Below are 25,548 nucleotides of genomic sequence, written 5' to 3' on the forward strand. Positions count from 1 at the left end.
TTTCCTTAACTCTGAAATGATCCACAAATAAATCATCTTTTAAAGAAATTTAAGATTCTTCCAACAGAGACAACAGAAATCTAACCTGAAAAATTATGAGAGTATAATATAAAAAAGAGGAAAATGATTTATAATATGAAGCATAGAGTACATTACAGAAACAAAATTGGGGTGGGAGGGGGAGAAGCAAAATACCTCACAAAGCAAAATATGTTATTCCCCAAAAGTTTCTTTTTTCATAAGTAAAGATATTCATTAATTATAACCTAAATAAGCTACTGGTAATCTTGATAACAGACTGGACAATAACTCAACAGAATAAAAAGAAAACATGTCTAAGAAAAATAACTCCATATTTACTCTCCATGCCCCCCAAAAGAAACTAAACATGCATCAAAGTGAAAATATACCAAAATCATACAATTATAAACTAGTACAAGAAGCGGCATTACAAGGCATAACAGATACATCTAATAATTGCAAAATTAAGTCACAATCACACTCACTTAAAAATGATACTGCCTTGATATCCTAAATGGACACTTTCATAGTAATAAATTTTCATCAAGCAATATTAAGCATCTTAGAAGATATGCAAGAGGGAAAACAAGAACAAGTGCACTTTATTCCTACCTCTAAACTATACTTTTATATATTATATATCTTACTCTATTTCTCTTGTGAGCTGAAACTTAGCATATTTATAATCAAAAAAGTTTACTACCAAGCAAGTCCTAACTTTTCTGCTCATCAGGTTAAGAACCATCTAACTATAATCATTAGTAGAGAATAATACTTAAACTATATTTATTCAGATTTTGACTCGAGCCCATTTTGTCATCTGCTTAAATGTTTAACTAGAAAATCAAAATAATCGTAGTAATCCCCAACATGCTGCCCTTGGTTATTTTACCCACAGGCATAACTGCTAAGAGAGAGTCAGGATCCCTCCCATAAATGTCATCTCCAATCTGGGAGCTATGCAGTGGCTTTTCTAATGCAGTTTTGAAACAAACGCTTGCCTTATGGGCTTAAGCAGTTCTAACATATCTTTGTTCTGTTCTTCACATGTTCAGAGTTCAAATTTGTTAAGTCTGCAGTCATAAATGAAGACAGTTCTATAACTTCCGTCCCAGACCCATTCAGAAAAATTTAAATATCATCTGAAAGCATACGAAGTTTTGAAAGCAACAGGTGTACAATAACAAGCTGTAAATATCAGCTTTCTGAATGACTTAACCGAAATCTTATGAACGTCAAGAAAAGTCACAATAAATGTAATAGAATATATTAATAAAGCATACATGCTGCTCAGTGCTTCCTTTATAATGTATGTTAAAACAAAATGGGAAAAAATGACGAACTAGTTAACGTTCATCAGAAGGCTAACAATTTTTCCCCACAAACCATAAAAACAAAGATGCAGGCATAGTTCTTAACAAGTCATGATCTTGTATAATTCATATCTTGGTTTCCACATGTATAAATTAAAAATTATGTCACAGATGTTCCATGTGAATCTTCTATGCATTTTCTATTAAACTCTCAAGAGTTTAACACACATACACAAAAATAAATAAAACCAAATTCTGACTAACTATACAACTATGAATGTTGTACATTGGAATGGAATGGAAAAATGTTTAAATGATATTAACTGTGAACTGAAATAATAATTTCTAATTCTAAAATATATTGCCAAAAATATTTCAAAAAGGCACTTTCCTTTCTTGAGTTCCCAACTTAGTAGATGTAAAAGAGTAAATACATGTAAGTTTTATTTATGTTTGAAGGTTTTTTTCTCTCTAGGCACACTAAACTGACTATGAGTCTAAAACACAGTCTGCAGGTTGCTCTCGGACTCAATTCTTGACATCGGTTTGTCACTGTAGCCATTCACCCTTTTCATAGTGGTTTCTATCATGCTGTGTAAGTATCACTACTATCTTGGGTTTAGACCATGCCTTCTGCCTAAAAATTCAAACATTTTCAGATCTGTCATTTTATTATGAGCAATTGCAATGGTGTTGGGGACAGCCTCCACTTTTCAAGTGGGAAAGATTACATACAGGAAAAAAAATAATCTGGGGTTCATAACATCACTTGGAGATATGACCAGAGTAACCCAAAGAGGACTCAATAATTCTTCATATAAATAGAAAAAACTCAGCACAAAATATGGTTACTATAGTCACAGTACATCTAAAAACCAAAGTGCCTCAATCTATTTTAAACCTTAACCAAAGACAGTTTATATATTCAAGCCACACATTTCTCTCCCCAAATCTTACTGTTTTTTAGGAAAAAACTCTAAAAACGTGCTTTCCAGCACTTAAAAATTGTTTCCTAAAGAACAGAAGTTGATTTTTAAAAATAAAAAAGGCTAGTATTAATTAAAATTTGAAAATAGTTAACAGTTTCTAAAATCTGGAAATTGATCAACAGTCCTACTGCAGTTAACCATTCCAACTTCCTTCTGCATTAAGGATTTATGGGAACAACTATGTACTATGGCTCCATCTTATTTTTCACCAGGCATTTTTGATTTTTAGATAAGACATTCATATTCAGTATGCAAAACATTTTTACTAATATGTACATATTATCGAGGTACACTTTATATCTTGTTTCAGATTTAGACTGTTTTTTTAGAACAATATGAAATGCTCTCAACAGAAATTCCCAAACCGCAAAAATGTCCTCCATTCAAGCAGAGCTCTAAATCCACACTATTTACTGAAAATATCCTCTGAACCAGAAGAGCTAGTGGTAGGGAGGAACTTACTGTAAACTCAAGCAGGCTTATGCTTTGCAAATGCTCTCCTCCTTCCCAGCTCAGTCCACTTCTCCCCCCTCCCACAAGTTGGTTGCATATGCGATTAAGTATTTATGCATAGTCAACCCTACACACACTATTTCCATATTAAAGCTTATAAGAAAGAACTGTGCTGGTACCCACCTAGGACATAGTCACTGCAGTCCAGCATTGCTGTGAAATCTTCTAGAGGTTCAGACAGTCCAAAGCAAGGAAGAAACAGGTAGCGGTTTGGCGTGGGAGAAAGAAGGTACTACTATTTCTAACAAATCTACACTATATTCTTTAGAGAACAAGGGTGGGAGGTGGAAAGTGGATTAGGGGGAGAAGCAAAATACAACTTCAGTTACACCATAGCAATCTTCAACTGAATAAGGAAACTTCAGTTGCTCAGAGTAGTTTTAGTCTCTCTTACCAGCTAGGACTGACATTGTCAAGGCAACTGAAGCATGAAAAGTTCCCCTTTTTGTAATAAAATAGAAACAAAGATTGCAGCTGGCAGTTTCCATAATGAAGCTTAATCAGTATGCGCGTGATTAGGGCCTTATGCAAATCTCTCCTCGTTAGCACAGCAGCCAGCACTTTGAAGTCCATGAACAATTCATTTACAGAATACACTGAAAGCACCCCCTGCATAATTTAAATCATTGCATAAATATTTATCAGTCTATTTGCATATTAATTGGCAGTGCATGAAGGTAAAAATTATCTCCTGAGTGCCAGCATAATAATTAGGAGGATAAAATGAGATTTCTTCCAATGGCCTGGCTTCTTGGACCTAACTTAAGATAGTACTGAGGGAGAGGGGAGGGACAGGAGACTGTGTTCTGTTAAAATGCCACTGAAATGACACGTACAAATTAGAAACAACTCTACAGACTTAAGCACCTTTAATCTTATTCCTGCTGGCAACAATGACTTCAGTAATAAGAGGATTTGCAAAAAGCTTTTGACACAATCCAAATAATCCCAAGGAAACAATTAGCAAGGTAGAAGCAGAACACAGGGCTGTCAAGATGGTGCTAGCCTACTGATAGAGAATTTTCCAAATATTAACATACACTGTCAGGGGAAAGTCCTCCTTTAAAATGAGGAACCAACAAATATCTGGAAGCAATGCAGCATCTATAAAATTATCTTCAAGAGTATGAAAACTCATTAGCTGCAAATTCTTTTATACTACCAAATTAACCAAATAGATTAATTGAATGCCACATATCACAAAATATCCTTCCCCCATCAAAATCAATCTAAAGTGTATGACAACTTGTTATTTACAATATCAATCATAAAAAAAATGGGTCATTAAATTATGGAATTACTTAGTATTTTCAAGTAAATTTCACTTAATGGATATGAATCCATAAACTCAAAATACCTACAAAAATACATTTATTCAATTAAAATGAATTTACAAGGTAAAACATCAACACCAAATTTTTTAGGCATTACCACATAACAACATTCTAATGTAATCATTAGACAGTTTGAGAGATTTCTAAAAACCCATGAAACAGGCATTGCTACTCCTTTTTTAAAGTAAGGAAACTGAGGCACAGCTTGAGAGCTGAAGTATTTTACCTAGTGTCACACGAATGATTTGGAGTCAGGATTTAAAACCGTATTTTGCTGACATTAAAACTTGAGCAGCTGGCCACTATAATACCTATGTACAAATCATACATTTAGGGAACTGGTAGACATGGAGGGCTTGAATCAAGCAGCAGACTAAAGCAGTTTCTTTTCAGCATAGTAAGGAAACCAATAATTGGTGACAATGACTTTGTGTTTAAAAGTCAAGTGTGTGTGGACACACAGAAGAGTGCACCAGACTTGAGAGTTCTTAATGGTATTATTTCATTAATAATTGCTTTTATTAAGAACTTATCTTCAAGCATGCCAAGTGTCTGACTCTTAAAAATACGTATATACCTTTCCCTAACATTAAGGATGAAATGAAACAATATGCATATGAGGAAATGAAATATAAGAATTCTCTAAGGAATGGTCAAAATATTTCCCTGCAAGTCAACAACTTTGCGAGAACAGAACCAAAAAGGCTTCTTAACTTTTAGATCAGCACTCTATTTATATTGCTAGTTTTTCTGTTTTATAGAACCACAAAATCTGTAAGAGAGGGAGTGTGGGGGAGAAATTTAGCACTGACATGCAGCACCTGTGAGACGTTCCCTCTCCGAACCTTCCTTTTCTCGTCTATAAAATGCTACCTTTCCCACGAGGCTGCTGTGAGGACCAATGTGCTCGTGCCTCTCAGACTAGACCCCGCACTAGAGCATGAGGCTGCTGTGCCAGAGAAGACATGAAGACACAGGGCAAACATGGTGTATCTTCTAAGAACATCGATCTTGTTCAATAATAATTCACAATGCTTTGTATTAACACAATCAACAATATATTATGGAACAGAAAAGGAAACAAGTGAATTTTTAAGGCAGAATGTATTGGACTACACAACTTCTACTTGGCAGGAAAATATGAGAAGTAGCAATGAATGTGATTGAAACATAGTGGATGTCAGTCAAAAAATGTTTTTTTCCTTCTTCTGCCTTCATAAAATTTCACATTTACTGCCTGCATTTATCACAGAATCTCTCTGCAACTCACAATCCACCTTCTTCTACCGCATGCGGTAAATACCACTCAACCATCTTTCCCATGCCAACTAGGTCTTTCATCCATCAGCTAAGGATGACCTATAGCTGCGGGCAGCGAAGGAGTGTTTACTGGAAGATACCTTGCAGGGCGGTATAATCACCGTCCTCTCCCTCAGGTCAGGGGAGCCCCACAGGGTGTCTCTGCACAGCAGGCCTGCCGCTCACCAACTCACACCGGCCACGATGAATGAGCTCACCATTCTCACCCCAGGGTGAGGGAGAGAGGGCAGCATGAGAGGCATGTCCAGGGTGGCATGAAGCCTCACCTCGTCCGGGCTACTGACTCTGTCACAGTAGCAAGGGTGAAGAAAACTCCCTGTCACTCTTGATCCAGGTACTTTGTGCATTCCAGACGGAAGGCTTAAATATGAGAAGGTTGTCCAGGCCTTTCATAGATGGATTGCAGGAGGGATGGCCACCATTTCCCCATTAGAGTCCCCTAACCATGGAATACTTAGATCTGAAAGAGGGGAACAGACAGAGAGCTTTTTCCACAAAGACTCAAATGTTCCTTGTGGCTCAGCTGGTAAAGAATCTGCCTGCAATGTGGGAGACCTGGGTTCGATCCCTGGGTTGGGAAGATCCCCTGGAGAAGGGAAAGGCTACCCACTCCAGTATTCTGGCCCAGAGAATTCCATGGACTGTATAGTCCATGGGGTCACAAAGAGTCAGACACGACTGAGCAACTTTCACTTCAAATGCTCACTTGGTCCTCTGTCTGAACTGATTAAAACTTAACCTAAAAGGAATACCCTTTTTAAAGAGAAGAGCCATTTCTGGGAGGTTGTGGGATTGCTATTCACACTGCAGCATGAACCAAGTCAATTACAAACTGCTTTCCTTTTAGGGACCGAGCTCGGCTTCCCTGGTGGCTCAGTCGGTAACGAATCTGCCTGCAGTGAAGGAGACCCAGTTTGCTTCCTGAGCTAAGAAGATTCCCCTGGAGAAGGAAATGGCAACTCACTCCAGTATTCATGCCTGGGAAATCCCATGGACAGAGGAGCCTGGCAGGCTGCAGTCCATGGTTTCCCAAAGACTTGGACACAACTTCTCGACCAAACCACCACCAAGACATAGTTTAGGAGTTGACTAGTAAGATAACAATTGTTTCCACTGGAAGAGGTCAATGAATACTCTTTTTTAAAATAAATACTTTTATTAAAGTATACTTGATTTATAGTGTTTCAGATGTATAGCAAAGTGATTCAGAAACATATTTTCAGATTCTTTTCCATTAAAGGCTATTAAAAGATACTGAATATAGTTCCCTGTATTACAGTAGATCCCTGTTGTAATCTGCTTTATATAGTAGTAGTGTGTTTATGTTAACCCCAAATTTCCAACTTATCTCTTCCTTACCATCTCCCTTAGTAATCAGTTTGTTTTCTATGTCTGTGAGTCTATCTCTGTTTTGTAAACAAGTTCATCTACAGAATTTCAGTTTCCACATATAAGTGATATCATATCTGTCTTTCTCTGACTTATTTGACTTAAATATGATATTATCTAGGCCCATCAATGTTGCTGCAAATGGCGTTATTTCACTCTTTTATGGCTGAGTAATATTCCATTGTGCGTATATATATGTCACATCTTATCTATTCATCTGTCTTGGATTCTTAGGTTGCTTCCATGTCCTGGCTATTGTGAACAGTGCTGATATGAATATTGAGGTGCATGTATCTTTTTGAGTTCAAGTTTTCAGATATATGCCCAGGAACGGGACTGCAGGATTATATGGTAACCCTATTTTTAGTTTTTAAAAGGAATCTTCCTACTTTTCTTCATAGTGGCTGCACCAATTTACATTCCCACCAACAGTGTAGGAAGGTTCCTTTTTCTCACATCCTCTCCAGCATTTATTATTTGTAGATTATTAACGATAGCCATTTTGACTGACATATGTGAATGATGCCTCCTAAGGTTGCACTACAGGGATTTCAGTACACACACACCAAAAAAACCCAAAAACACAATAAAACCCCAAACCCCAAACGGATGTCTATCATTTACTAAAAATTTAGATGACCAAATACCAAGCAGTATTTATTTTTAGTAATTACCTTTTATCAATCTTTACAAAGCATTCAACTTGGGTTTTCACAGGAAACTTTTAAGTTTTTCCAGAAACTTAACTTTTTCCGTGACTGATTTAATAACTATTTCAATTGTCTAATTAAATAAGAAGTATAAGCCAGTATGAAAAGGCCTGACAGCACAAACACGCCAATGAACCCTGATACCCGTACACTTTCTGCACCAGCAGCAGGCATGCACAGGCACCCTGAGGAGGAAGCATTCAGCACGCTGAGGGCATCATCAGGAGGCTGCAAGCAGGACTTCTGAGGGCATCAGTGAACAGACCTGTCATTTAGGAGGTGGTCTGTTAGGAAAGCCACCTCCCTAGAAGGTAGCCAGTATAAAGAGGCTCATGCTTTGGTCTCTTCCTTAACCTGTGCTACCTTCTATTTCTACAACCATGCCACAGCTCATTTACTGTTCAATCCAACACTCTGGCATTCTTCGGTAAACCTAGCATCAGTACAAAATCCAACCCTGAATTTCTTAGCTGTAAAAGCTTAAATCTTGTGTCATTCTACTCAATTTTTACCATTACACTAATCTTTTCTATTTTATCATCCTGATTTTTACTTCTATAACTGTCTTTTATTTAAACAGTTTTGCAGTCATTTATTTCATGTATGAAGACATTCAATAAGTATTTACTAAGTGCTGCCAGACACTAGAATAGGAATTGGGACTACAATGCTGAGTCACAGAATGCTTACAATTCCACAGCAGACAAAATATTAAACAATTATTTAAACACATAACATGGCTCGATGGTAAAGAATCCACCTACCAATCCCTGATCCAGGAAGATGCCCTGAAGAAGGAAATGGCAACCACTCCAGTATTCTTGCCTGGAGAAGCAGTAAATACATAACTGCAAGTGTGAAAATCCCATGGAGGAAAAGAACAGGTGACAACACAGATCTGTAATTTATTTTGACATCCTTGACTAATCTTAAAGAGTTTTCCAACCTTAAGAACAGGAATGTGACTTTTTCTCTGATTACATTTCTTAAATGCATGAAAAACAGACTGTTTTATTTAAAACCACGAGCTGCTTTGGTTATTCCCACCCATCCTTTGAACTAGGCTTCCCAGGTGACTTTTGATGAAGGTGAAAGAGGAGAGTGAAAAGGCTGGCTTAAAATTCCACATGCAAAAAACAAAGATCATGGCATCTGGACCCATTACTTCATGGCAAATACATGGAGCAACAATGGAAACAGTGAGAGACTATTTTTTGGGCTCCAAAATCACTGCAGATGGTGACTGCAGCCATGAAATTAAAAGATGCTTGTTCCTTGGAAGAAAAGCTAAGACAGACCTAGACAGCGTATTAAAACGCAGAGACAACACTTTGCAAACAAAGGCCCATCTAGTCAAAGCTATGGTTTTCCCAGTAGTCATGTACGAATGTGAGAGTTGGACCATAAAGAAGGCTAAGTGCTGAAGAATTGATGCTTTTGAACTGTGGCATTGGAGAAGACTCGAGAGTCCCTTGGACAGCAAGGAGATTAAACCAGTCAATCTTAAAGGAAATCAACCCTGAATATTCACTGGAAGGACTGATACTGAAGCTGAAGCTCCAATACTTTGGCCACCTGATGCGAAGAGCTGACTCACGCATGCATTTTTGCATACAAGTTAAATAAGCAGGGTGACAAAATATACAGCCTTGACGTGCTCCTTCATTATTTTCCTCTATACAATTTCACTGTCACATGTGTAGATTTATGCAATCACCACTGCAATCAAAATACAGAACTGTTTCGTCACAAAGAATTTCCCCTCTGCAACCCCACTATGACTAAGTTAAATATGAAAATTAAATAAGTAGGATGACAATATACAGCCTTGTTGTACTCCTTTCCAAATTTTTAACCAGTCTGTTGTTTCATGTCCAGCTCTAACTGCTGCCTCTTAACCTGCATAAAAGCTTCTCAGGAGACAGGTAAGGAGGTCTGGTATTCCCATCTCTGATCAATTTTTGTTGTGATCCATATAGTTTATTGTGACCCAGAGTCCCGTCTGTCTTGGGAGGCTCTGCATAGCACGGCTCATAGCTTTATTGAGTTATGTAAGCCCCTTCACCACAACAATGTGAAGGGTGATCTATGAAGGGAATATACTTATTTGCCATTCATATATCACCTTCAGTGACACGTCCATTTTTTCCTAAATTTTTCTAAAAATGCAAAAATCTGTTGCTTTGTTTCTTTTGGCCCATTTCCCACAACTTGTGGGATCTTAGTTCCCTGACCAGGGATTGAATGGGGACCCTTGGCAACGAAAGCATGGAGTTCTAACCACTGGACGGCCAGGGAATTCCCTCCAAGTCTCTTTTTTTCTAATGGATTTGCTTTTTTCTGGTTCAGTTTTGAGAATTCTTCATACACTGTAGATAACAATCCTTTATCAGGTATGTGCTTTGCCACTATTCTTCCTTACTGTGCATCCATTTAACAGAGTTTTGCACACAGAAAAACTTTTTAATTTTTGATGAAGTCCAGGTTATCAATTTTTTTCTTTTACAAACTGTGCTTTTGGTGCCATGATTAAGCATTTTTAACTGAGGCCTATGTCCTAAAAATTTTCTTCTGTTTTTAATCCTAGTGTGAGGTTTAGGGTAAAAGTATTTTTCCCCCCTCATTTCTTGAAAAGACTATTCTTCCTTCACTGTTTTTGTACTTTTAGTCACAAATTCATTGGCTGTACTTGTCTAGATATTTCTGAGTTTTCTGTTCTATTCTACTAATCAATGTGTCAATGTCCCTACTCGAGCCTTGATTCTTATAAAAACTCTTAAAGATGGATTCTTTATATTTTATTCCTCTTTTCAAAATTTTATTAACTTTTCTAATTCTTTTGCATTTCTGTATTAATTTTAGGATAACCAAACCTATTAAAAACCTTAACCGAGTTAATGGATGCACAGTACTATATAAAACAGATAAGTATGAGGACCTACTGAGTAGCACAAGGAATCACGCTACTTTATAACAGACCATAAAGAGGGCTTCCAGGTGGCTCTGTGTGAAGAGGCCTCCTGTCAGAGCAGGGCTGTGGGCCTGATCTCTGGGTCAGGAAGATGCACTGGGTAAGGGAAGGGCTGCCCACTCCAGTATCCTTGCCTGGAGAACCCCATGGGCAGAGGTCACAAAGAGGTGGCCTCGACCCAGCGACTGAGGAGCACAGCAGCAATGGGGAAGACTCTGGTCTCACGCACCACTTTGCTGTATATCAGAAACTAACAGCCTGTAAATCAACCACAGCTCAACAAAAGAGCAAAAACAGAAACAAAAGATCTTCAAGGAATTTTAATAGGAATTACATCAAACGTGTCTATCAATTGGGGAAGAATTCATCTTTCCTATGTTGAATCTTCCAATCCATGAACATGGCACATCTCTCCATTTCCCTAAGTTTCCCTTAACTTCTCCTATTAGTATTTTGAAGTTTTCAGCAAAGAAGTCCTGAATATGTGCTGATGGATTTTATTATTGTGTGTGTGTGTGTGCATGTGCTGTTGGATTTTAAATTAAATATTCTTTTTGGGTAGGGCTGCTAGAAACAAATCCTACTTGCTCTCCACCATCTAAGAATATCTTGATTTCTCCCTTCATTCCTGAAGGGTATTTTTCCTGAATATGGAAGTTCTGAGCGCTTTCTGTACTTGAAAAGTATTTTGCAAATGTCTCACAGCCTCCATGGTCTCTGAAGATTAACCCACTATTACTGGAGCTGTTTTTCCCTGTACATAAGGTGCCACTTCTCTCCTTGTATTTTCAGGATTTTTCTTTTGTCTTTAATTTTATGTAAGTTTTATTATGATGTGTCTTGAACATTGCTTTGGGTCTATCTTGTTTGGAATTTTCTCAGTTTCTTGGAGGTGTAGGTTTATGTCTTCTGCGAAGTATGGCAAGTTTGCATCCATTATTTCTTTAATTACTTCTCAGCCCTGCGTTCTTTCCACTCTTCTCCTTCTCTTGTTGTAGTCTTTTTTGGTCATAATCCTACAGGTACCTAAGGTTCTGCTCATTTATTTGCTCTATTCTTCCTTCTTGTTCAGATTGGGTAACATCTACTATCTTATCTTCAAGATCCCTTAGTCCCCTTCATTCTACTATAAGCCTACCCAGTGAGTTTTTTCTTTCAGTTATTATGGGTTTCAATGCTAAAACTTCCATTTAGCTCTTTATATCCTCTATTTCTTTATTGACATTTTCTGTTTTTTCACTGAGCCTTTATTTTTTACTTCTTTTACTGTTTTGGTGAAGAAATTACTAGCGGAAATGCTTTAAAAAATTATGGGAATATGTAAAAAAGAAATAGAAGCCAGCTTGAAATGTCTCCCATTGACCCACTTTTGACAATTTGGACAAACTGAAATAAAAAATGATGACTTATAACCATTACTCATAGAAAGTCAAGATTCCATGCTTATATATAAATAAATGAACAGGGAGAATAAAACAGTTCTTCCTTACAGCAGAATGTCAGGAAAACCAACATTTGGAAACCATTATATTAGGTTGATACAAAAGCAATCGCGGTTTAGGGCTGTGAATTTTAAATTGCTAAAACTCGTCTCAAACACATCTTTATTAACAAAATAGGAACCATTTCAAGCGACACATTTTTGCCAATGAGATGTAAGTCTGTTTACTCCTGTAGCATAAAAATCCTTTCTTCAGGATTCACCACCTCTTGGCAAGCATTTTCTGTCTCCTACTGGTTGTGGAAGTGTTTTGCCTGCAAAAAGATGTCGAGATACTTGAAGAAGCCGAGGTTGGTTGGTGAGAGGTCAGGTGAATATGGCAGGTGGGGAAAATTTCATAGTCCAGTTTGTTCAACTTTTGAAGTGTTGCTGATGCAATGTGTGGTAGGATGCTGTCATGGAGAAGAACTGGGCCCATTCTGTTGACCAATGCTGGCTGCAGGCATTGCAGTTTTTGGTGCATCTCATCAATTTGCTGAGCATACTTCTCAGATGTAATGGTTTTGCCAGGATTCAGAAAGATCAGACTGGCAGGAAGACCACCAAACAGTGACCATGGCCTATTTTTGGCACAAGTTTGGTTCGGGGAAGTGCTTTGGAGCTTTTCTCGGCCCAACCACTGAGCTGGTCATCACCAATTTGGTATACAATCCACTTTTCGTCACACGTCACAATCCAATTGAGAAATGGTTTGCTATTGTTGCATAGAATAAGATAAGACAGTTCAAAATGACAATTTTTTTTTATTTTCAGTCAGCTAATGAGACATCCACTTATGAAACTTTTTCCACCTTTCCAATTTGCTTGAAATACCAAATGACCATAAAATGGTCGACATGGAATCTTCAGCAACTTCTGTAGTCATAACAGGATCAGCTTCAATGACTGCTCTCAGTTGTCCATTGTCCACTTTCGATGCCCGGCCACTATGCTCCTTATCTTCAAGACTCTTATCTCCTTTGCAAAACTTCTTGAACCACCACTGCACTGTATGTTCATTAGCAGTTCCTGGGCCAAATGCATTGTTGATGTTGCAAGTTGTCTCCACTGCTTTATGACCCATTTTGAACTCAAATAAAAAATCACTCAAATTTGCTTTTTGTCTAACATCATTTCTATAGTCTAAAATAAATATAAAATAAACAGCAAGTAATAAGTTATAGGAGTAAAAAAACAAAGCAGGAAATATGCATTAAAATAATATATAAAATAATCTCATTTATTTAAGAATGCATTCCAATATCAAATGGCAAAGTTCAACAATGCAAAACCAAAATTACTTTTGCACCAACCTAATAGTAGTCAATTCAGTCAAGAAACAACCAATGATAAATTTAGTGGGTGAAAATTTGATGACAAAAATTTACAGTTTGAACACAAAATATAGGACTTCTCAGGTAGTGCTAGTGGTAAGCAACCTTCCTGCCAATGCAAGAGATTTAAGGGGCAGGTTGGATCCCTGGCTTGGGAAGATCCCCTGCAGGAGGGCATGGCAACCCACTCCAGTATTCTTGCCTGGAGAAGTCCATGGACAGAGGACTTGGTGGGCTACAATCCATGAGGTTACAAAGAGTCCACAAAATACATATTAATTACAAAGGGAAGAAGTGTACCTTGCAGTAAAGAAGCTTAGTAAACACCACCTTAATTGAGTGATCAAAGTGAGTATCACCAGTCAAGGGACAAATCAAACCTCCACCCCTCTAAAAAATGAGAACACTTCACTTCTGTGATATTCCTGCCATAGACACATAACTTGAATCTAATCATGAGGAACTATCACAAAAGCTCCAATTCAAACACATTCCACAAAACATATTCTTCCAAAGTGTCACAGTGCTGAGAAATCAAGGAAAGACTAATGAACTATTCCAGATGGAAGAATACTAAAGAGACATGACAACTAAATGCAAAGCAGGATCTTGGACTGAATTCTTTTGCTATGAAGAGCATATCTAAGAGTAAAAAAATTTGAATATGGTCTATGGATTAGTTGGTAGCAATGTATTATTGTGAATTTCCTGTGTTTTATGTTTGCATCAAAGCTATGCAGAAGAATGTCCTTATTTGCAGCAATTATATATACTGAAGTATCTGGGAATGATAGGGCATCAAGTCAGCAGCTTACTCTCCAAAGGTTCAGGGAAAAAGTTATCTGTATTATTTTTCAACATTTCTGTAAGTCTAAAATCATTTTACAAGAAAAAGGAAGATAAAGCAGAGATTTGGGGGGTAGGGGAGGAAAAGATCAACAAACTACCACACACTGTTTTCATTATCCTAGTAGACTCTTGCTCTCTCCAATCTTCAGAAATCTCTGATCACAAGATGCTTATTAACACAGGTGAAACCATAATTCTTCCAGAGTGTGAAATGTACAGATAATCTAGTACCAGAATGCACCTGAAATAAATTAAACAGTATTCTGATGGGCATCTCAAAATATGGTGGAGGAGTTGACACTTTGAAGCTTTACATTGAATTAATGGTAGTTCGGATTTAAACTCAGATCTAAGCACTGAGTATTGGACAACTTTCCATAGCTGGTGTCATAGCACTTACTTATCATCCAACAAAAGAAAAAGAATTTGAAATCCAGTACAACCAAAAATGCTATTAAATATTTTAGAAACTCAATACATGTAAATCCATGGCTAATTCATTTCAATGTATGACAAAAACTACTGCAATGATGTAAAGTAATTAGCCTCCAACTAATAAAAATAAATGGGAAAAAAAAATAAATATTTTAGAAACTCAGTTAATTTTAAATAAAATCTACCCAGGCATAAGAAAATATTATAAAGTGAATTTTACTTTATTAAAATTGAAGTATAGTTGAATTTTCAATGTGGTATTACAGATATATTTCATATTCTTTTAAAATTACTATTTCAGTGGCTGTACAATGCACTATGTCTAACTTTTCCTACTTAAGAGACCCTAATCAAATAACTTCATATCCTTTATGGGTTGAATTGTGTCTTCCCCAAAGATGCTAAAGGCCTAATCCCAGGATATGTGAATGTGGCCTTCTGTGGAAATAGGGTCTTTGGAGATGATCAAGTTAAGATGACGTCATCAGGGTGAGCTCCAGTCAAATACTATTGCTGTCTTTACAAAAGAGGAAAATTTAAATACAGAGGCAGACAGACACAAAGGGAAGACAGGAAGAAGGGCATGGAACAGATTCTCCCTCACAACCTTCAGAAGGAACGAACAGTGGCAAAACCTTAATCCTAAATTTTTAGCCTCCACGACTATGAGAAGATAAATTGCTGTTGTTTGAGGCACCTGATGTATGGTACTTTGTTATAGCATCCCTAGGAAACTTAACACAACATTTGAACCTTAATTGTCTCATCTGAAAAATGGGAATAATCATGCTGTCTCCCAAGGCTGTTCTTACAATGAGAATGTTAGTTATTTTGACAATAATCAGGAACTATAAAAATAACAGGATTATTTTAATATTCTAATAAATATTCAATATATACTAAAGATTTTTCTATTTTAATCTTTAACATCTCTTAAAAGTATAAATTTTCCCTTTAAAAAGTTTTTTAAAAACCACTTTATTGCGATATGATTGACACAAAAGGCTGTATATATTTAATGTATACAAACTCAGTAAGTTTGGAGATAAATATACATCTGTGAGGCTACGATTAAAGCCATAAACTTATTCATCACCTATAAAAGTTTCCTTTTGTGTCTCCCACCCCACTTCTTTTTTAATTAAAAATGTTTTTGTGGCAAGAGCACGTAACTAAGATCTACCCTCTTAGCAAAATTTAAAGTATATAATACACTACTGTTAACTATAGTCTGAGAACTTAAACTCCCCACTAAGTGGCTGTCTGGCCACATAAGCACTATACAGCAATCCCAGGTGGCCACGACTCAGAGCTGGAAACAATCAAAGGGTGTGGTTGGCCAAAAGTGGATGACAGAAGAATACGAAAAGTTTAAAAAGCTGACCGTCTGTACAAAAAAAAGATATGTTTGTAAACAGTGCTTCTTGTCTTTGCTCTACTTCCTGTACTATTACATTTACCTATGCATTATAAGTGAAAGCATACATGTAGACGTGTCTAGCACATGCCCAACAGAGTAGGAATTTAATATATGTCAGATGCCCCAGCCCTACCTCACCTCCCTCCCCTTTAGTAATATTTAGGGTAGTTACAAAACTCTGTAAGCTCATCATAATGTCACTGTATCAATAAATTTCTTCCACCTTCACAAGTTCCATTAGAACAGAAAGGTACCAATCTAACTTACGTTATTGCTCATTTTGAACAGCAGAGATTAAAATGCACATAAATTACAATCCTATGCTATAAGACCTCCACACCACCAGGAATAAAACAGCTATGTGTGCCTGTGTGCTCAGTCACCCCACTGGGCCTGATTCGTTGTGACCCCACAGACTGCAGCCCACCAGCCTCCTCTGTCCACGCAATTTTACAGGCAGGAGTACTGGAATGGGTTGCCATTTCGCGTTCCAGGGGACCTTCCCGATCCAGCGACAGAGCCGTGTCTCCTGCAGTGGCAGGTGAATTCTTTACCACTGAGCCAGCTGGGAAGCCCCAATTTTGTGACATGTGCTACTGAAAAAAAAGTGTTTCTTTATATCTCACTGTCTACATCGTACACCCCCACTCTCTTTTGGCCAGGCAGGCCGTGGCAGTAATTTGGTGAAAGATTCCTGAGGAAAAGTGAGTTTCAAAGGATAAGTCCGACAAGACAAAGATACTCCTAGTTTGAGAAACTCGGGTATTCTAGGTATTTTACTAAAGAAGAAGTATTTTCTTCAAACTTTTATCATTATAGTTTCATTTAAAATAATAAGCTTTTGTTTATCCCAAAGCTAGTCAGACACCTGAAATGTCTTAATTTCTAATACTCTTTGCTATAATATCGATCTTTTTTCATTAATGGAATCTTAGCGCTTTTTTTAGGTTGAGTAATATTCTTTTTAATTGAAGGATAATTGCTTTACAGAATTTTCTGTTTTCTGTCAAAGCTCAACATGAATCAGCCACAGGTATACATGTATCCCCTCCCTCCCGCCTCCCGCCCCACTTCACCCCTCTAGGCTGATACAGAGCCCCTGTTTGAGTTTCCTGAGACACAGCAAATTCCCCTTGGCTGTCTATTTTACATATGGTAATGTAAGTTTCCATGTTACTCTTTCCACACATCTCACCCTCTCCTCCTTCTCCCCATGTCCATAAGTCTGTTCTCTGTCTGTTTCTCCATTGCTGCCCTGTAAGTAAATTCTTCAGTGCCATTTTTCTAGATTCTGTATATATGTGTTAGAATACGGTATTTATCTTTCTCTTTCTGACTCACTTCACTCTGTATAATAGGTTCTAGGTTCATCCACCTCATTAGGACTGACTCGAATATGCTTGTCTTTATGGCTGAGTAATATCACTGTGTGCATGTACCAAGACTTCTTTATCCACTCATCTGTCAGTGGACATCTAGGCTGCTCCCGTGTTCTAGCTGCAGTCAACAATGGGACGCATGAGTCTCTCACAGTTTTGGTTTCCTCAGGGCATACGCCTTCGAGTGGGACTGCTCCGTTACATGGTGTTTCATTCCTAGGTTTTCAAGGAACCTCCACACTGTCCCTCATAGTGGCTGTACCAGTTTACATTCCCACCAACAGTGTAGGAGGGTTCCCTTTTCTCCACACCCTCTCTAGCACTTATTATTTGTAGACTTTTAGAGGACAGCCATTCTCACTGGTGTGAAGTGGTATCTCATGTGGTTTTGATTTGCATTTCTCTAATAATGAGTGATGTTGAGCATCTTTTCATGTGTTTGTTAGCCATCTGTATGTCTTCTTTGGAGAAATGTCTGTTTAGGTCTTTTTCCCACTTTTTGATTGGGTTGTTTGTTTTTCTGGTATTGAGTTGTATGAACTGCTTGTATATTTTGGAAATTAATCCTTTGTCAGTTGTTTCATTTGCTATTATTTTCTCTCATTCTGAGAGTTGTCTTTTCACTTTGCTTATAGGTTCCTTTGCTGTGCAAAAAGCCTTTAAGTTTAACCAGGTCCCACTTCTTTACTTCTCTTTTTATTTCCATTATTCTAGCAGGTGGGTCACAGAGGATTTTGCTTTGATTTATGTCATCAAGTGTTCTGCCTATGTTTTCCTCTCAGAGTTTCAGTTTCTGGTCTTACACTTAGGTCTTTAATCCATTTTGAGTTTATCTTTGTGTATGGTGTTAGTAAGTGTTCTAATTTCATTCTTTTACATGTAATTATCCATTTTCCCAGCACCATTTATTGAAGAGGCTGTCTTTGCCCCATTGCATATTCTTGCCTCCTTTGTCAAAAATAAGGTACCCATAGGTGCATGGGTTTATTTCTGAGCTTTCTATCTTGTTCCATTGGTCTATATTTCTGTTTTTGTGCCAGTACCATACTGTCTTGATGACTGTAGCTTTGTAGTATAATCTGAAGTCAGGAAGGTTGATTCCTCCAGCTCCATTCTTCTTTCTCAAGACTAGTTTAGCTATTTGGAGTTTTTTTATGCTTCCATGTGAATTTTGAAATTTTTTGTTCTAGTTCTGTGAAGAATGCCATTGGTAATTTGATAGGGATTGCATTGAATCTGTAGATTGCATTTGGTAGTATAGTCATTTTCACAATATTGATTCTTCCTACCCAGGAACATGGAATATCTCTCCATCTGTTTATGTCATCTTTGATTTCTTTCATTAGTGTCTTATAATTTTCTGTGTACAGTTCTTTTGTCTCCTTAGGTAAGTTTATTCCTAGATATTTAATTCTTTTTGTTGCAATGGTGAATGGGATTGATTCCTTAATTTCTCTGATTTTTCATTGTTAGTATATAGAAATGCAAGTGATTTCTGTGTATTGATTTTGTATCCTGCAACTTTGCTAAATTCACTGATTAGCTCTAGTAATTTTCTGATACTACCTTTAGGGTTTTCTATGAACAGTATCATGTCATCTGCAAACAGTGAGAGCTTACTTCTTTTCCAATCTGGATTCCTTTCATTTCTTTTTCTTCTCTCATTGCTATAGGTTGGACTTTTCAGAACTATGTTGAGTAATAGTGGTGAAAGTGGACACCCTTGTCTTGTTCCTGATCTTAGAGGGAATGCTTTCAGTTTTTCATCATTGAGAATAATGTTTGCTGTAGGCTTATCATATATGGCCTTTACTATGTTGAGGTAGGTTCCTTCTATGCCCATTTTTTGAAAAGTTTTAATCATAAACAGGTGCTGAATTTTGTTAAAGGCTTTTCCCGCATCTATTGAGAAAATCATATGGTTTTTATCTTTCAATTTATTAATATGGTATATCACATTGATTGATTTGCTTATATTTCAATTTGTTAATATGGTGTATCACATTGATTGATTTGCGTATATTGAAGAATCCTTGCATCCCTGGAATAAACCCAACTTGATTATAGTGTTATGAGTTTTTTGATGTGTTGCTGAATTCTGTTTGCTAAAATTTTGCTGAGGATTTTTGCATCTGTGTTCATCAGTGATATTGGCCTGTAGTTTTCTTTTTTTGTGTTGTCTTTGTCTGGTTTTGGTATCAGGGTGATGGTGGCCTCGTAGAATGAGTTTGGAAGTGTTCCTTCCTCTGCAATTTTTTGAAAGATTCTTAGGATAGGCGTTAGCTCTTCTCTAAATGCGCAACAGATTTCTCCTGTGAAGAGAAGACCAGATTTCTCCTGGTCCTGGGCTTTTGTTTTTCGGGAGATTTTTGATCACAGCTTCAATTTCAGTACTTGTAACTGGGTTGTTCATAATTTCTATTTCTCCCTGGTTCAGTCTTGGAAGATTGAACTTTTCTAAGAATCTGTCCATTTCTTCCAGGTTTTAGACTTCATTGCCATATAGTTGTCTCTTATAACAGTCTCTTAAAATCATTTGTATTTCTGAACTGTCTGTTGTAACCTCTCCCTTTTTCATTTCTAATTTTGTTGATTTGATTCTTCTCTCTTTTGTTCTTGATGAGTCTGGCTAAAGGTCTGTCAATTTTGTTTATCTTCTCAAAGAACCAGCTTTTAGTTTTATTAATCTTTACTATTGTTTCTTTCATTTCTTTTCATTTATTTCTGCTTGGATCTTTATGATTTCTTTCCTTCTGCTAATTTTGGGTTTTTTTTTTTTTTTTGTTCTTTTTCCAGTTGTTTTAGGTGTAAAGTTAGGTTGTCTATTCAATGTTTTTCTTGTTTCTTGAGGTAGGATTGTATTGCTATAAACTTCCCTCTTAGAACTGCTTTTGCTGCATCCCATAGGTTTTGAGTTGTCTTGTTTTCATTGTCATTTGTTTCTAGAAATTTTTTGATTTCCCTTTTGATTTCTTCAGTAACCTGTTGGTTATTTAGAAACGTGTTGTTTAATCTCCATGTGTTTGTGTTTCTTACAGTTTTTTTTTTCTTGTAATTGATATCTAGTCTCATAGCATTGTGGTCAGAGAAGATGCCTGATACAATTTCAATTTTCTTAAATTTACTGAAGTTTGATTTGTGACCCAGGATGTGGTCTGTCCTGAAGAATGGTCCATGTGCACTTGAGAAGAAGGTGTATTCTTCTGCATTTGGATGGAATGTCCTGAGGATATCAATGCGATCCATATCACCTAATATATCATTTAAGACTTGTGTTTCCTTATTAATTTTCTTTTTTGATGATCTGTCCTTTGGTGTGAGTAGGGTGTTAAAGTCTCCTACTATTATTGCATTACTGTCAATTTCTCCTTTTATGTCTATTAGTGTTTGTCTTATGTATTGAGATGCTCCTATGTTGGGTGCATAGATATTTACAATTGCTATGTCTTCCTCTTGGATTGATCCCTTGATCATTATGTAGTGTCCTTCCTTATCTCTTGTAATCTTCTTTATTTTAAGGTCTATTTTGTCTGATATGAGGATTGCTACTCCAGCTTTCTTTTGCTTCCCATTTGCATGGAATATATTTTTCCATCCTCTCACTTTCAGTCTATATGTGTCTTTAGGTCTGAAGTAGGTTTCTTGTAGACAGCATATATATGGGTCTTGTTTTTGTATCCATTCAGCCAGTCTGTGTCTTTTGGACAATTTAATCCATTTACATTTAAGTAATTATGGTATATATGTTCCTATGCCATTTTCTTAATTGTTTGGGGTTGATTTTATAGGTCTTTTTTCTTCCCCTGTATTTCTTGACTATATAAGTCCCTTTAACATTTGTCATAAAGCTGGTTTGGTGGTACTGAATTCTCTTAACTTCTGCTTGTCTGAAAAGCTTTTTATTTCTCCATCAATTTTGAATGAGATCCTTGCCAGGTACAGTAATCTTGGTTGTAGATTTTTCCCTTTCAGTACTTTAAGTATATCCTGCCGCTCCCTTCCACCTGCAGAGTTCCTGCCGAAAGGTCAGCTGTTAAGTGTGTGGGGTTTCCCTTGGACGTTACTGTTGTTTCTCCCCTGCTGCTTTCCATCTTCTTTCTCCGTGTTTAGTCGTCGACAGTCGATTAGTACGTGTCTTGGCATGTTTCTCCTTGGGTTTATTCTGTAGGGGACTCTCTGTGCCTCTTGCACTTGACTATTTCCTTTTCCATGTTGGGGAAATTTTCAACTCTAATCTCTTCAAAAATTTTCTCACACCCTTTCTTTTTCTCTTCTGCTTCTAGGATACCTATAATTCGAAAGTTGGCACCTTTGATATGGTCTCAGAGGTCTCTGAGACTGTCCTCAGTTCTTTTCATTCTTTTTTACTTTATCCTGCTCTTCAGAAGTTATTTCCACCATTTTATCTTCCAGCTCACTGATTCATTCTTCTGCTTCAGATATTCTGCTATTGATTCCTTCTAGAGTATTTTTAATTTCAGTAATTGTGTTGTCTCTGTATGTTTATTCTTTAATTCTTCTAGTGTCTTTGTTAATTGATTCTTGCATTTTCTCCATTTTGTTTTCAAGGCTTTTTGATCATCTTTACCATCATTATTCTGAATTCTTTTTCAGGTAGTTTGCCTATTTCCTCTTCATTTATTTGGACTTCTGTGTTTCTAGTTTGTTCCTTCATTTGTGTAGTATTTCTCTGCCTTTTCATTATTTTTTAAAAAAAGTTATTGTGTTTGAGGTCTCCTTTTCCCAGGCTTCAAGGAAAGTTGAATTCTTTCCTTGAAGAAGGTTGAATTCTTTCTTCCTTTTGGTTTCTGCCCTCCTAAGGTTGGTCCAGTGGTTTGTGTGAGCTTCATATAGGGTGAGATTTGTGCTGAGTTTTTGTTTGTTTGTTTGTTTTTCCTCTGATGGGCAAGGCTGAGTGAGGTGGTAATCCTGTCTGCTGATGATTGGGTTTGTATTTTTGTTTTGTTTGTTGTTTAGATGAGGCGTCCTGCACAGGGTGCTACTGGTGGTTGGGTGATGCCGGGTCTTGTATTCAAGTGGTTTCCTTTGTGTGAGTTCTCACTATTTGATACCTCCCTAGGGTTAGTTCTCTGGTAGTCTAGGGTCTTGGAGTCAGTGCTCCCACTCCAAAGGCTCAGGGCTTGACCAACCAGTGGGTTTGTTATGGCATTAAGTGAGACCAAAACAAATATTCAAAAATGGGAAACCAAAGATGAACCCCAGACAAATGGCAATTACAAAATCAGGCAAATAATAATTAAAATAATGGAATATACACATATACATATATACCCATGAGCAAAGTCAAAACAGTCCAACAAAAATAAAGTACAGTAGATTGACCTGGTGAACAAAGGAAATAAAAAATTATATTTACCAGTTAAGAACAAAACTAACTAAAGCACAAACTGGAAAACAAAACTAAAGCAAGGTGCCAAGTGGGGAATAAAGCAATGAAAATAAAACTAACAAATATGTTGAGAGGAAAGGAAAGAAAGAAAAGAAAGAAAGAATAGATATGCAAAGTTAAATAGAGGTAGATAAAGATTTATATATGTTAAAGATTAACTGCAAGGGGAAAAGAACAGTAGGAAAAGCAAACAAAGGAATAAATGTAGAAAAAATAACAATAGGTTTAAAAAATTTAAAAAAAAAAGAAAAAGGAAAACTCCGCTGAACTGCAAAAGCCCAATGTAGAGACAGAGGTTTATGACAACAATAAAAAATATGACTGAGGGGGAAGGAAAAAAAAGCTCAAAAGCTTAACTGGATTTCTTAGTGCTTGGCAGCACGAAGTGTGCAGGGACATGGACTGCCTCTGCCGCAGGAGTTATGGCCCTATCAGAGTCTTTTTTCGAGCCTCTTGTAGCTGGTGATCAGAAGGCCTCTTTGGCCAGTCTTTCTCTGTAGCTCCGCCCATTCAGGCACTTAGAGGGCTCCCTTGCCTGGGGCCCTACTCTGTAGATCGGCACATCAGTCACTTAAAGGGGCACCCTGGGTGGGGTCCTACTCTGTAGTTCAGGGTGTCAGGCGTTTGATGGGCCAGCCTCTCTATTCTTCAGCTGCAGATGCTGGATGTGTGGGGAGAGAGAGGCTATGGTGATGGCTCTACCCACCACGATACTCAGCAGTATCGCCTTGCTTCCATGGCTGCCTGGCTTTCCTCCACAGGCATTTCCCACCACAGTCTCCTCCCTCACATCCCCTCGATCTGTCTCTCTGCAGTCAACAGCAGCCCTTGCCCTGGGATTGCTCCACAATCCCTAAACTCCAGCTCCCAGCTGCTGCGCCTTCCAGGGGACCAGCTCCTGTCCGGGGTATGTATGGCTGCAGCAAGGACTGTCTGATTCTCATTCCATTTAGGCTGCCACAGATCAGCTGTTTCACTCTCAGCCTTAAATGTTTCTCCTCTGACTCAGACAACTGCCCTGATGTGTTCCCCCACCCGCTGAAGGCAGGTCCAGTCCTACTAACACTCATGTTTTTTCCCCTAGTTCCTTCATCCTACTGAGTTTTGTGTGGTTCTATATATTCTTTTCCTCTGGTCAGGTACTCCTGTCTGCTCTCAGCTGGTGTTCTGCATGGCACTTCTGTGTCTGAAGGTGTATTCCTGATGTATCCGTGGAGAGAGATGTACTCCACGTCCACCTACTCCTCCACCATCTTGTTCTCCTCTTAACTAATTTTGAAAGGTTCACTTTAAAAATATTTTAGGAAGGTAATCATTGCTTGATGATCAACTATAATAAGTAGAAACATGGAGACAAACTTTCAATCACACGAAATATACATATGGACTTGCTCAAATTAGTTTAAACATATTTATAATATACAAATATTATACAAATTGGAGAAGGAAATGGCTACCCACTCCAGTATTCTTGCCTGGAGAATCCCATTGACAGAGGAGCCTGGCCAGCTACAGTCCATGGGGTTGCAAAGAGTCAGACATGACTGAGCACATTATATATTTTTTGAGGGGGTATAAGGCCTACAGATACAATTTTATGGTTTCTCCACACTACTACATGTTGTCTTTAAAGTGGTCAAATTTTGGGATGGATGAGTTAAGAGGAAATAATTCCATAATCAGTATCAGTTAATAAGGAATGGGTTGGAGTTATGATTAAATTTTAATTTAAAAAATAAACAGGCTTCACAGTTTAGTAATGGGCTTTGAAAGCAGAGAAAAGTATGTTTAAACTCCAGTTCTAGAACTCTAAAATTCTAAACTATGACTCTTTCTAAGCCTCAATTCCCTCATCTGTAAAACAGGAACAATAATACTCCCAAGGGTTCTCCTCAGATTTGAACAAAACATATCTAAAAGCTTCAATGGCACCTAGTAGTTAATTAATTGTTCTAATATTGCTATTAATAGACAAAGTATTTAATGTAGAATAAATAAAACTATTTTGTTTTCTCTGTTGCTATATTAAGTTATACAAAAGGGAAATTCACATGAAATGTGATTATGGTTTTTTATTCCCTTAAGCAAGTTAATTTATATTTAAGGTACTTAAAAAATAAGAATTTTTAAAAGGCACTAGACTAGGAGTCTAGATTCTGATCTTAGCTCCACACTGGCTAACTGAACTTCCTTAAAAAAAGTTACTACATCAATCTAATATTCACTTAGGTCATTTGTAAAATGGTAAAATCTAGGTTATAATATTTTGATTACTAGATTAATTTTATAAAACTACAAAGCACTTCTATTAAACTACCACATAGGTATTATTACTAATGTTATATTATCACAATAAAAATGAGATTTAACATGTTCCTATTTACATTAATTTCACAACTTTTTCAAGAGAAATTAGAGCCAAATCTAAGTAGTAAGGCCAATCCTAAACTGTTTTCCATTGCTGGGTAGGACACAGGCATGCTAAGCATAAGTATCGTATCAATAAATATCAAACAAATTTCAGAGTTAAAAATGAACTGTAATATATTGAGTCATTTTTATAATCATTCCGCAAACTTAAAGGTAATCATCATAACACCTGGATTTCTCAGAGGCCACTAAATTCATAGCTTTTGTTAGCATAAAATATTTACCAGGCATAGAAAGACTGCCTTCTTTCT

The 25,548-nt window shown here is 37.2% G+C and overlaps 1 protein-coding gene across 3 annotated transcripts in view; it reads right to left on the reverse strand.

Moving 5' to 3' along the window:
• The window catches only part of POU2F1 (POU class 2 homeobox 1), a 196,256-nt gene that overhangs the window by 83,258 nt on the left and 87,450 nt on the right, over positions 1-25,548 (reverse strand). Inside the window, exon 1 of one of the 3 annotated variants that reach the window (XM_020889223.2) lies at positions 2,960-3,240. The exons of the other annotated variants lie outside the window; for them this stretch is intronic. Coding sequence (XP_020744882.2) covers positions 2,960-2,987 — 28 coding nt within the window. The 5' untranslated portion in view covers positions 2,988-3,240. Of the gene's footprint in view, positions 1-2,959; positions 3,241-25,548 lie in introns of those variants that run through there. 3 annotated transcript variants of the gene reach the window in all.

This window comes from Odocoileus virginianus, unplaced genomic scaffold (assembly GCF_023699985.2).
Source record: "Odocoileus virginianus isolate 20LAN1187 ecotype Illinois unplaced genomic scaffold, Ovbor_1.2 Unplaced_Scaffold_12, whole genome shotgun sequence".
In the NCBI taxonomy this organism is placed as follows: domain Eukaryota; kingdom Metazoa; phylum Chordata; class Mammalia; order Artiodactyla; family Cervidae; genus Odocoileus; species Odocoileus virginianus.